General features: G+C 39.8%; 1 protein-coding gene across 1 annotated transcript; it reads left to right on the top strand.

The window, feature by feature from the left end:
• The first annotated feature begins 10,806 nt into the window (after nt 1-10,806).
• LOC124257332 (BTB/POZ domain-containing protein 6-like) lies at nt 10,807-13,230 on the top strand. Its single transcript, XM_046691367.1, has 2 exons — nt 10,807-11,075; nt 12,135-13,230. The coding sequence occupies exons 1-2, from the start codon at nt 10,807-10,809 to the stop codon at nt 13,228-13,230; spliced, it is 1,365 nt and encodes a 454-aa protein (XP_046547323.1).
• Nucleotides 13,231-13,897: the final 667 nt, after the last annotated feature.

Here is a 13,897-nt window from a genome sequence, read left to right as displayed (position 1 = left end):
GCACGAATTTCCACACTTTTGCACATGTGCAAAATCATTACCAATTGATGACAACAAATAGCAGTTTAAGACTTTGCAAGTGTTATAAACACGGACAATTCTTGTAACTACAAAATTGTTTTTGCTTAACGTTTTTAGTCACTACTAGGCATTGAGTTGGTACGCCATAAAGCTCAAATGAGACAGGCGAGAAAGCCGTGACACGATGTAAACAAATCTTCATTTCGGTTAGGGTCAACCGAAATAGCAAAACTTGTTACATGAAAGAACAATGTGGCGGATATTGTCCCCTTCGCTCTTAGATAGTCTTCAATTTGTCACACATTGTAGGATGTTTTAAGTTTCATAAGCACAATCTGAAGGCCTACAGTATCTTGTTAACAGAGCAAAATATTCGAGGAGTAATATTTTTTATTCAAACGGAAATATTGTCAGTGTCAGCAGTTGCCTATCATGCAATATCCAAGTATCAAAATTAGTTCATATGAGTGCCTATAAAACCATGCTTTAAATATTTCAGATTTTTTATAAAGAGTTGCATGGGACTTTGAACTGAATTACCTTCCTCCATGTTGATCGAATACGAAAACTATGTGAGAAGAATAGTGACTTTCTGGAGTATTGGACGGAGTGAAATAAAGTGTATATCTTAATTACGAGAACATTATTTGAAGTTTTGTTACCACATAAATTATTCACATATAATGGTACATTTTAGGAGTAATATTACAACTGTAATTTTGATTAATTCACTGGAAATGATAGCAAGGTATGTTTTAAGAATCTTGCTGTTTTTAGTAAACGTGGAAGGGTAATAAAATTAATAATAATCTAATCAATAATAAATAATTATTCAATTGATTGACATATCAGATTTTTTAGATTTTAAGGCAGAACTAGGCAAACAAACACCATACATATCATGGCAGGACAATCACTTGGTATTAACTTAGTTTCTTGGCTCCTGCTTTTAGATGTTTTTTTAAATACTACATTTACTAATAAGATAATTCTGAAAGTGATTGCTAGTATCATAACTCATTAAAGTTATTTCAACATCCAGAAAATTTGAAAAAGCAAAGGCTACGTTTTGGTCAAACCCTGGTCAGGCATTATCCAGTCCTGGAACAGAATAACTTACAAAAATCTCAGGTGACTTTTCATGTAACGGAATAAAGATTGAAACATATATTTAACCCATATTTGATGTAATTCTTCTGATAAATCATAAGTTTTTTAGGAGGTTACTAATATTTGAAGACTGAGCCAAAGCTAGTGTTTATTAAGATGGTGGATTTGGACAAATTGTTCAAGGTTTGTTGATGGTTATTTGCAAAATGAGCTTCATATTAAATTGCACACTGGTTTGTAGGAGGTGAACGCTTCAGGGCATTTTCATGTCTGTTTTCCTAAACCTTTGTTATGACTTTTACCAAATTTTGAATCAACTTTATTATAATTGTTATGACACCAGTAAGTATCTCAGAAAAGGAAATAGATCAAAATCAGTGTTATGTCCTCTAGGGATATGGTCTCAGATCTAATAAAACAAAGATTATCATTGTTTAATTAAGAAGCAATAATGTCAATATGTAATTGTATTGACAGAAGGCTTTGAACATAGGATATATTCTTTGCACCTTATTTACACTAGTAGTTAGCAGTTAAACATCTCTGATGAAAAAACAATAGATCTACATTTGTATTTTGTGTAACATTCTATTTCAATGCTAGTTAATTGTTCGGATAACTGTGGATTCTCTGTTCCAAAATTTTGCATCACATGTTTCCTATTTCTGGAAGATGGGTCAGCTAGTGTACAGGTGCAGACAGTATCTTGGATCTTCTTTGTGTTCTGGTGCTGTGACATACCTGTACATAAACGCTGGCAGTTCATGAAGTCCAGTATTGTGGAAGTTTGTATGTAAATTAGGATTCCACAACAAAGTACATATAGAAAAATTAAATGGAAATGATGATTAAAAAAATGATTTCCTTATATTCAGTGTCATTTTATCATGGTGTACAGATTTTGAAGAGAGAAACTTTACTGAGAGTTGCTGCAGATCAGCTGTTGAATATTTGCTTCTGGGTATGTCCAGATACGTCCATGGAAACATATTGTTTACAAGCCCAATTACCTTTTCCAGATTTCCAAATAAGATCAAATAGATTATGCTGTGATTGATTTGTTTACATTAATTGTACAGACAAATAAGGTGCATGAAGTAGTAGACGGGAAATATTTTCTGCTTTTTATTTACCATTCTCTTAATTCATTAAAAGATAGAAACCCATGTTTTCAGATTATTGAACTAAATTTGAACAACGCCAACGGATAAGTAAAGGCGCCACGCGCAGTGTTGATAATCATTTTATAGATACCGAAACGATCTGCAACATGAACATGTGGTTGTGTTCACGAGTTTTAAAAATTATAAACCCAAACAACAAATTTTTTTACCAATAGTGCAGTGGCTTAGGTCCGATTTTGAGGTTGATCGTTACATGCCGGACTAAAGCATGAAACTTTGCATAGTGCTGGGGAATATCATGATAAAACATATTTTTTGGGGGTGCCCGATTTTTGGGGCCCACTTTCCGAAAAATTCAAGATGGCGTCCAAGATGGCCGCCAAAAATCAAGGATTTCCAATTTTAACACTATATAACTTTCCCCCGCTGGTTTTATAGCAGAAAACCTTGCACAGTGCTTGGGAACATAATGATAAAACATATTGTTTGGGTGTGCCCGAATTTTTGGGCCCATTTTCCGAAAAATCCAAGATGGCGTCCAAGATGGCCCCATAAAAGCAAGGATTTCCAATTCTAACACTATTGTGACTTTACCCCGCTGGATTAAAGCAGAAAACCTTGCACAGTGCTAGGGAACATCGTGATAAAGCATATTTTGGGGATGTGCCTGAATGTTTTGGCCAATTTACCAAAAAATCCAAGATGGCCGCCAAAAATCAAAGAGTGCTGAAGTCCACCCAGAATGGTCGCCGACTATAAAAAAATATTCATTTGTTGCAATATGTGAGATATATTCGCCGTTCAAAGGGCTATTTTTAATACTTTCAAGAAATATAACAAACAGGATTTATCTTTAGTAGTAAAAGATATAATTCATCATCCAATTAATGAAAAAGTTACTGTTTTGATCAGTCACGTGACATCAATTTGTCAAACATCGATCTCTGTGATTCTGAAGTCTCCTTTAACAGTTCCCATTGAAGTTACAGAGCGATGTGCATAGAAGTTGAGAAGATTTACAAATACACTTCTTTGAACATAGAGGTTGAGACTTGTAGCCAAATTTTCAACAACTTCGTGAAGCTTCTGGCAGTGTCATCCACACCGGTAGCCATGGGTTGTTGTCCTTTGTCCAACCAAATAAATCTGGCTCTGATGCTTTCTGTCTGAGAAGTAAACAAGTAAGCCATATGCTGGCCTGGTACAAGCTCCTGTTTGTGTGCTGTAGCAGAGCATCCTGAGTGGGAGGAAGGTTCTGCATCAAACTTGATCTTGCGGCTTTGGCAGAACATCTCTTGTCGCAGTTCGTTGGCTGTGTTCACTGATGTAGTTTTGTCAGACAAGATGCATGTGAATCGCTCAACTTATGAAAACACTTCTGAGTCTTTGTCCACAGGTTGGAATGGATGCTGTGCAGGAAAAGGAAATCTCTCAGTCACATCCTCATAGGATATCCAAGTCTTCAAAGCAATTGCCTTTTTGCCTTTTCCACTGAACTGTGATGTTGTGTCAGAACCAGTGAATGCGTGGAAAAAGGGAAGCACCACTCATCTTCGACAGCCAAGATTTTGGAATATTCTGTTTATGTGATAACATCTGACGTTTTCCCGTTTCCTAATGACACCCACAGCTGAACAGCAGACTTTAGTTCAACCAGTTTGGACAACAACATTTGTGTCGACAGTGCTAAACCATGATGTTTGTAGCACCTTTTTGCAAAGCATCTTTGACATGAAGGCAGATTCTGATATCCGCCTCTTCCTGATCAGTGCACTGCATATCCTCTTCACTTCCTACTGTAACCACTGACTCCACAGCTGTTATGAACACAACCTTTCATGGTTTGTAAGAGCTGCTAGCCACATCATCTGTTATGAATGCAAATAGTTCTTCTTTGTCCTTTGATTCTTTTAGAAAAGCAGCAAAGATCATTGGTAGACTAGTATGACGGAAACTTTTCTTCTACTGCCTTTCTTCGCTTTTCTCGTGTTGTCTCGAGCAGAGTCATACCCAGGTGATGCAAGACAATCTAAGAGCTCTGATTTGCAGTTTGGTAAATGAAGTTTTCCATGAATTGATATGGATGGTGGCCACGGGTGGTTTTCATGAGAAAAGAATTGGTTTAAATTAGGTTGACGTACCTGACAATCAATGAACATCTGACTGAAGAGACTGTAGCCATTTTTCAGGTCATTCGTTTGCTGTTTGATTTAGACTGAGGGTTTGTTTGTGGTGGCTTGAAAAAAGGTGATTTATCTTAATGGGGTTGTGAATTGACTCTGTCCTTTACAAACTTCTCATATTTGTCTTTTCCTGTCTTCTCCATTGATTTCATAGATGCTACGACAGCTTCACCAACACATTGATGATCATCAAGGGTCATCAGTTCAGGAGACTCTTCCAGGAAGGGATTTCCCATCAAAGCAACTGTGCCACATAAGTTGTTGACTTGAGTCTTAAATGTCTGCTGTGTAGCAAAATCTTGTTCATTGCTTCTAGTATCCACCTTGTCATCTTGCTTCTCAAACTCTTGCAGAATTCTTGCTTGTTCTGGTCCAAATATCATCCATCTAGTCAAAGCAACATTTTCTGTTAATGCAACTGCACCACCTGAGTGTTTTACAACTTTGCTGTTTTGCTCATGAGCTTGATCCAAAAGCATGGCAGCAAATGTGTTTGATGTTTTTGGGAAAACCAAACCTCTCTGAATGGACTCTCTTCTGTCAACAGGAAAGGCTTTCATATCTCTGATATGAACTGACAGCCTGCGTGCATAGTTGGTGTGATCTAGAGCAAAGAACCAAGGGACAAGTTGTTCCATTACCTGGATGTACAGAGACATGTTTCTTTCGCGATGGGACCTCACACAGATTGGTATCATTGTCTCGAGATGAAGAATCAAACCCCAGTATTTGAATGTTGGAGGGCGGTGGGGTAGCCTAGTGGTTTGGCTCGTCACGCCGAAGACCCGGGTTCGAATCCCCACATGGGTACAATGTGTGAAGCCCATTTCTGGTGTCCCCCGCCGTGATGTTGCTGGAATATTGCTAAAAGCGGCGTAAAACCAAACTCAGTCAGTCAGTGAATGTTGGAATGTCTTCTGACATCCAATTTTACCAGCCAGTCTTCAAATGATTGTTGAACATGCGATTCCAGTGAGAACATGTAAGCATCGCTTTGAAGACTTGCTATTTGATACGGCAGCTATTTGATGAGCATGAGACGCTGAAATGAAAGATTCAGTTCCACTTGGGCAATACCCGCTTCTGTTGGTGCTGAATCTTCCAAGAAGTCTCCAACCATTTTCCATAAGGCTATTTCAATGTGAAGAACTCCAAGCTTGATAGTGTACACATCTTCACCAAACACATAAGGCCATCTCCATTGAACATATGTGGTTGGGCTATATCCATTACTGGGAGTTGTCCTTGATTGCAATGTTCTGTGACTGTCTTGATAATAGACATACCATGCCTAACCATGGCAAGACTTGCGACTTTGTCCTGAAAGAAGAGGAAGAAGAGAACTTATTCCTGCTGAAACCTGGGTTGTCGAGAAGCATGAAATGCACCAGGCAACTCATCCTTTCCATATGTTCTTCAGCGAGAAGGCCAATGCAGTGCTTGATCCAAGATTCTTCTTAGCTTTGGTGATCTTGTCTTCGACTTGATTATGAGTTATAGGCACATTAACTCTCTCCACATTGCAGGCTACTGCAGGAATTATACAACGTCCTGGAAGTGTAGGTTTGGAAGAGCTTGAAATAGTGTCTATTGAAATAGGTTTTTCGCTGGTACCATTATCAACAACATTATCAAATGTGGCTGCAAGTCTCAACCTCTATGCTCAAAGAAGAGCATTTGTAAATCTTCTCCATTTCTGTGCACATCGCTCTGTAACTTCAACGGGAACTGTTAAAGGAGACTTCAGAATCACAGAGATCGATGTTTGACAAATTGATGTCACGTGACTGATCAAACCAGTAACTTTTCATTAATTGGATGATTAATTATATATTTTACTACTACACATGAATCGTGTTTGTTATATTTCTAGTATTAGAATAGCCATTTGAACGGCGAATATATCTCACATATTGCAACAAATGAATATTTTTTTATAGTCGGCAACCATTCTGGGTGGACTTCAGCACTCTTTGATTTTTGGCGGCCATCTTGGATTTGGGGAAAATAGGCCCAAACATTCGAGCACACCCCAAAAATATGCTTTATCACGATGTTCCCTAGCACTGTGCAAGGTTTTCTGCTTTAATCCAGCGGGTAAAGTCACAATAGTGTTAGAATTGGAAATCCTAACGTCAAAAACGAAGTGGGCGGGGCTTATCGGCCGGGACTGGATCGGTCTATTTACTGAAGGCCACAAGGGCCTGTAAATATTTGACATGTGCAATTATTATTGCAATGTGACTGTTTTTCTCTTTGTACTCGTACAGTACTATGGATGTATCAGGTGATGGCACAACGGTATTAACCTTTCATAGATATTGATATACCACTATCTGACATGTGCAATATTTATTGTATTATGAATGTTTTCTCACGCTGTATTGGAGAAGCACTATAAAAGGACCAGGTAAATGCACTGCTGTATTAATACAACATTCCAGCCATGCGATTATAATTTGTTGTCACATCCCCTATGACCTAAAAAGCCTCGGTTTTTGTGTATAGTACTGACGACACAAACATGAAGTACTCTTTCCTAGTACTACTACTGGTAATATTATCAAATATAACAATGCAACTTTGTAAATGAACTTGTTCTTTATTAAAACAAACAGCTCTCCATGACTATAGCCACCTTGTATCAACTGTAACCCCAGTATATTGAAATAACAAATGAAAAAAAGGATACATATCAATGCAAGAGTGTCACTATGGCAGTACAAAATAGAGTGACAGCAGAAACTTCAAAGGTGATATAATACAAGAGCAGTGATGATAGAAACTAATAGTAGTTGACAGTAGCCCATCCTGGAAGTAAGGGCTCGATAGAGTATCAAGGGTTAATGATCAGCATATAAACTCAGAGGCAAATGAAACGCCTATAGGTATTTGTCAACTCGCAAATAACAGAACCATACACAATATTACCTTGTAACGTTTTATATTAAAGAAGTAACATCCAGATATGACCAACAATTGCAATGAAGACACCCCTAAGCAACAGTAGCCCGACTTGGGCAGGGTTATAGGCAGGGTATACTGATCATCCCATACAATGCTGTAGGTCAGGTGACTTCAGATGTAATGTGAGGTGAGAGGCAAGAGATAACCTTTATCATACTGATACGAGATCACATTGTCAGAAACACTTTAAATTTACAGATGAGTCTCATAATGGTGTGACTAAGAAAGATCCAAGATTTCATAGTGATATCCCATATGGGAACATTGGCAGGATCATCGTGAAAAATGAAACAAAACTATTTTTTTGTGACACATATTTTATTTCTTTGAAATTTAGTGAACAAAACGCACTTTAACACATAGATCGATGAGGCAGGAATGTTCCGTGAAGAGCTAGGTAATGAAATGTTTGTTCAATATCACTTAAATTACGATGATGAGGTGGTATATAACTTGCAGTAGATTGGTATTGATTGCTACCTCCTCTAACGCAGCTGGAATGGGTTTTCTTCGCAAAAGCGACCAAAATCATGTGGCAAGTGTGCCTGAACATTAGTACATAAGAACATAAGTGCCCTTGAACCAGGTCATCTGGTTCGAATGGGGGATTTCAATATTCATACGGATTCCGCGTCTGACTCCTTTGCTAAATCTTTCTGTGACATGTCCAACTCATCTATCAGGTCATACACTAGGACTAATCATAACCAAGGATAGTGATATTCTGGATGTCGTTGATGTTAGTGACAAACATTTATGTGATCATTCACTTATTCAGTGCTCTGTCAAACTAAGCAAAGTGAACCTAAGCAAGTGAGAAAAGAAGTTAGCTACAGGAAGACTTAAAATAAAGACATTAGACAGTGTTCTAATGATATTGAATCTTCTGAGCTGCTACAGTCACTCTCTGAATCTTGCGGAGTTGATGAGGATAATAAATATTTGCTTATCACGAATATTGGATAAGCATGCTCCTCTGAAGTCTAGTGACGGCCTCTGCCTCCGTGGTGTAGTGGTTAGAGCGTCCGCCCGAGCGGAAGGTCGCGGATTCGATCCCCGGCCGCTTCATACCAAAAGACGTTAAAATATGATACTTGTTGGTCCCTGCCTGGCTCTCGGAATTAATGGGTACAACAAGGGCTAGTCGGCTCGGAGTCAGTATAATGTGTCTGAGTGGGGTATTCCTGCTTCACTGCGGCATGGTATCTCAGTGGGCTAGCACTATAAAACCAGCTTCAGTCTGGGCTAGTTCAAGAAGCCTCGCATACACATACACATGCATGCACGTCGTCATATGAGCGAAATATTCTCAAGCACGACGTTAAACCCAGTTTCACTTCACCTCTGAAGTCTAGTTCTGTTGTCATTCGCCCTCGCTGAAGCTGGTATAACGATGCCATCCGCAAGCAGAAACAGATATGCAATGAAGCTGAAAAACAATGGCGTCGTTCCAAATTGGAAAATCATCGCCAACTCTTCAAAACTGCCAGGAATAATGTCAATAAAGCTTTAGCAGCAGCCAAACGAGCATCTGTATGTACCTTGATAGAACGCAACAATTTCATGGAATTATATTCCTTGAACAGTCTCTTGAAGCGGGATACAAACTGTACTCTAGCCAACAGATTTGCAGATTTTTTTTCCACGCCTAGACATGGGATCTTCGTCAAGAACTTGGCATTAGACATACTCTGCAGTGTCAGGCTTTCAATGAACAATGTTTCAGTGGTACATATTTGTTTGAAGTCTCCTTTACCTATCCGGAAGAAATAAGACAGGTCATATCCAAAGCTAAAACAACTTTTAGCGTTGAAGCCATACCAACATGGCTGTTGAAAGCAAGCTTCGATTCTCTCACCAGTCCATTATCAAATATGGTCAACAGCTCATTGAGGGATGCCACGGGTTCCCAAAGTTGTCAAACAGGCAGTCGTCACTCCTCTCATTAAAAAGGCCAATTTGAATCCGGATGAGCTAAGAAAAACTACCGGCCAGTATCTAATCTGTCTTTCATTTCAAAATGTTTGGAAAAAAAAATTTCACAAAGGCTTGAAGAACACCTATTCAATAACGACCCAATAATGACCTGCCTGAACCCTTCCAGAGTGCTTACAAATCAAAACATAGCACAGACGCTGCACTTGCTCGTGTCCATAACAACGCCACGAGGGCAATGGACCAGCAGAATGTCACTCTGCTGGCTGGCTGTGAATTTCAGGATTCAGAACAAGATACTTCTTCTAGCCCAAGACTGTGTCAATGATGAATCGTCGGGTGACTATCTCAGAAGCTTCTCCCATGAAACGCTGCCTAGTCGAACCCACCAAGAACTTTCCGGAGAATATGTAGACTCCCCAGCACTGCAGTCCTCTGCATTTTCCAGAGTATCAGAGGGGGTTGTGCTCCCGGTGGAGAACCCGGGTACCAAACGATGTGCACCGAGAGCAATGGGGAGTCTGACGACAGTGTACTTGGGAGGCAAGCTAAACATTTCAAAGGCGAGGTCTGCATATTTAGCATGCTTTCCTGAATCTTGCCAATCACATTTCTGTCAAAAGGGACAGAACTGACTGACTGAGTTTGGTTTTACGCCGCTTTTAGCAATATTCCAGCAATATCACGACGGGGGACACCAGAAATGGGCTTCACTTATTGTACCCATGTGGGGATTCGAACCCGGGTCTTCGGCGTGACGAGCCAACGCTTTAACCACTAGACTACCCCACCGCCCCAAAAGGGACAGAAAATTCAATAACATAAATAGATTCATTGGTTTTATCAAAAAGGACAAGGTATATCATTCGAAATAAAGAATTGAACAGATCATTCGTTGTTTTTCTTATCTATTAATGTAGTTTATGTGAATATATTGATTTTAACGATGATCCTGCCAATGTTCCCATATGGGAACATTTCACTTCAATTCAAAATTTTGACCTTAATTCCTGCTACCATGATAACATTTCTTTTGTCATCTTATACCTACATCATTTGTTTATAAGGACATGTGAAAACAGTTTTAAAATAATGCAGTTGCATTTGTCGTTTGAAAACACGTTTTTTGGCATTTTTGGGCCCTCGTCAATTCTTTAAAAAGTGTTCAAAGTACTATGTTGAAATGTTAAAACATTGGCAATTATCTTAAGATCAACATGGTCCAAAAAACATTAATTTATCTTCACGCATAAAGAAGTTTCAAAGCCTTCTCAAATATGTTCACATATGAGAGTATTGAGTATTTAAATAAACAACGCGGATCTCTGAGTTTTCAATATAACACACACGGATTCCTGAAAATTGAAAGAGAACAATGAATGTGAATTTCTATTCTTAATTCGAATTATGTTTACACTATTTGATGTGATATATATATTCTCGTTTTGTCTGTACAGAACTACACGATGTCCGTTAAAAGACAAGAATCTGGGTATGTGGACAACTGGCAGGCAAGGAAGACTCTTACACAGTGTAATCTGCGCATGCTCGAAACCGAAGACTTCAGTGACGTCACCTTCCGGGTGGGGTCACGGGAACAGGTGGTCCGAGCTCACCGCTATGTTCTTGTCAGTCGCAGCTGTGTGTTCCATGCCATGTTCTGTGGCCTCCTGGCGGGAAAAGGGGAGGTAACCATCACTGATATTGAGGCTGACATCTTCAAGGAATTCTTAAGGTGTGTTTAATCTACCAATTTTACAATTCATGTTTTACCAAATATAAAATACCTTCCATAGTCGCTGGGCAGATATCATTGTCACAATCTATGTCGAAAACTGCCAACGAAGTTGTTCAATCCTAAAGATCAAGCTACGACATGGCATGGATGTTATGAACGCCGTTATAATGACGTTTAGTTTTCAGTCTTTACACATACTCTCCCCAAAAAAGAAACGCAGAGGTGATATTAGTACGTGAAATATACCTTCATATCATACACAGAGAAATCTTACTTCGTGCGCCTTCAGTTCGGTACAGAGACGAAATCTTAAGAATTCACTTGGTCCCGATCATTGACCGCCAGAGGGAGTTGATCCAGCAAGATAATGACAGGCCTCACACAGCACATGCCGCTGTCCACGCGTACGTGAACGTCAGCGCCCCAGACGTTAGGTCAACTTTAGCTGGCATTGCAAGAGGAATGGGCCAGCTTTCCACAAGGTCGAATTCAAAGACTTATTCAGTCCAAGCCAAGACGGATCAGAAAAGTTTTGGAGGCTCATGGTGGTTACAATCAATATTGAAAACATCGCCCAACTGGGAACGGACGCCTTCACTTCGTTGACTTTTCATAAGCAATACAATTTAACAGGCATTTTATCATTTATACCGTGAAATTGATCCACAATTACATGTGTTACCTAATTTGATAAAGTTAGCAGATACAATTCGTGAAAATACACCTAGGCGTTTCTTATTTAGGGAGAGCATAGTTTATAACTTAGTAGATATATATGTTCGTTTGTTTTGTTTGATTGCAAAACTGTTAAATATCACGATGAAGATCAGTGTACCACAAATCATGGGACAAAGTATCTACTAATATCACCCATAGCTAAGCTGGAAGTATTGAAGAATGTGTTGCTGAAAATACAGAAACATTCCATTACCCCTCCATCTTTATCACTCATATCCTCCCCGATATGACATGCAATATTCATGAGAAGTAATGTTAAAAAAGTAATGTTCGCAAGAGCAAGTTTGTCTCCAAATGAACCATTATGATTTATTGTAGGTATATATACACAGACGAGGTCCGAATCAACGCTGAAACAGTCACAGCACTAATGTACACATCCAATAAATATTCTCTTGATGCATTGTACGATCTCTGTGTAACTTTCCTGGAGGTGTCCCTGTCAGAAGACAATGTCTGCCAGATCCTGGAGCAGTGTCATCGTTACGGGGAGCTGGACTTGGAACAGAAGGCCCTGAAGATCTTGACTGAAGGAGGGGAGAGAGTCACCAAGTCTCCAGGGTTTGTGGGTCTTTGTTCTGATTGTCTGGGGAAGCTCCTCAAATCGGACACGCTGAACATGAAAGAGGAAGATGTATTTGAAGCAGTTCTGTCCTGGACAAAGGAAAGATGCCGGAAGGAAGGTGTGAGTGACACACCTGAGAACAGACAGAGACTCTTGGGTGACTTGAGGTATGAGATCCCGTTCACTAGCCTATCTCAGGAGTATCTGACTAAGGTTGTGGGCTCATCTGGATTACTGACAGCGGAGGAGAGAGTTAGAATTATGGACAGAGCTTTTGACCCTACTGTTGACATTTCCCCATTTGTAGTTATAAAGGGTGATGCTTGTAAATACGTCCAGAGATTTGCAACTGTGTTACGTGCCAAATGTAATCGGGCAGGAGGTCATGCTCTCTCGTTTTCTGTCAATCACAGGATTAATCTGAAAGGTTTTCAGCTGTATGGGGGATATGATAACATGGAACTTCCAGTTGGTATTACACTGCTTGACAACGATGGCGCAGATATAATTGAACGACTGCAGACCGACGTGCAGCTTCTCGGGCGTGGGCAGATGACAGACATCTTGTTCTCTCAGCCGGTACTACTGCAGCCAGGCAGCACATACACTCTCTTGGTGGCAATAGGTTTCAGGGATTCGTTTCCCAGGAGGCCAAGGGGTTTCTTGGAGCTGTGGGGTTACTGGAGTCAAAAGAAACACATAGGCTACAATGGGTTAAATGGAAAGCAGACTGTAACCTCTGATGGGGTTCAGTTTACGTTTTCAGACGCCAGGAAGTACTTTACAGAGACAACAGCCCTGACAGGAAACATACCTGGCTTCATATTCAGTATCCCAACATTAAAGTAGCATGTGGGCTGGCGATGAATATATCTACCAAATGGGTGACGCTGACCACAACATCCATCAGATCTGCATGGGTACCTCGTGTGGTACAAGCACCTCTATTATCTGAATACATCAACCCAAATAGGTCACACTGACCACACCATCACTTTAATTTGAATTTGTACCTCATGTGGTAAAATGTATATCGATGACAGCTGTCGTCACACGACAAAACAACCTAATGTTATAAGGTAAAAAATGCATCCCTAAATCAGTAAGAGAATTACATCGGACCCCGTGTAGAGTTGCAGTTTGGCTCATGATTGATAACGTCTAGACGCTGGGAGGAGACAAAGTCTAAGAGAATGGCGTTTAGTCGTAAGTTAGAAATATATACGTCGCTTGAGACAGAACCCAATAATAGATCAATAAATATTGGGGGAGTTACCGAACTGTATGTACCGATAGTTTTCCAATCATAATATTCATGAGAACTGGGACGGATATAGGATTAACGAATCAAAACGATGGGTTGAAACAGGTGATCAGGATCAGGCCAGGCTCGAACCATATAAAATGATAGGTTTGGCACTGAGCGAGGGGTGGGCGCTTTTAAGTGACGGAAGCCAGTACACGCCACTCAGTTTCCCGTGCGGTACGAGCCTATCCTGTCTGTTGATGAAGTTGT

The sequence above is a fragment of the Haliotis rubra genome, unplaced genomic scaffold, assembly GCF_003918875.1.
Source record: "Haliotis rubra isolate DU_JTF1 unplaced genomic scaffold, ASM391887v1 Scf659, whole genome shotgun sequence".
NCBI lineage: Eukaryota > Metazoa > Mollusca > Gastropoda > Lepetellida > Haliotidae > Haliotis > Haliotis rubra.
Note: the sequence above shows the minus strand (reverse complement) of the source record. Positions and strands in the feature narration are given on the sequence as shown.

Bases quoted from the DNA above. Each gene is read 5' to 3' on its own strand.
- LOC124257332 (XM_046691367.1), top strand. From the start codon at position 10,807: ATGTCCGTTAAAAGACAAGAATCTGGGTATGTGGACAACTGGCAGGCA. The intron at 11,076-12,134 runs GTGTGTTTAATC...GATTTATTGTAG, and splicing joins ATCTTCAAGGAATTCTTAAG to GTATATATACACAGACGAGG.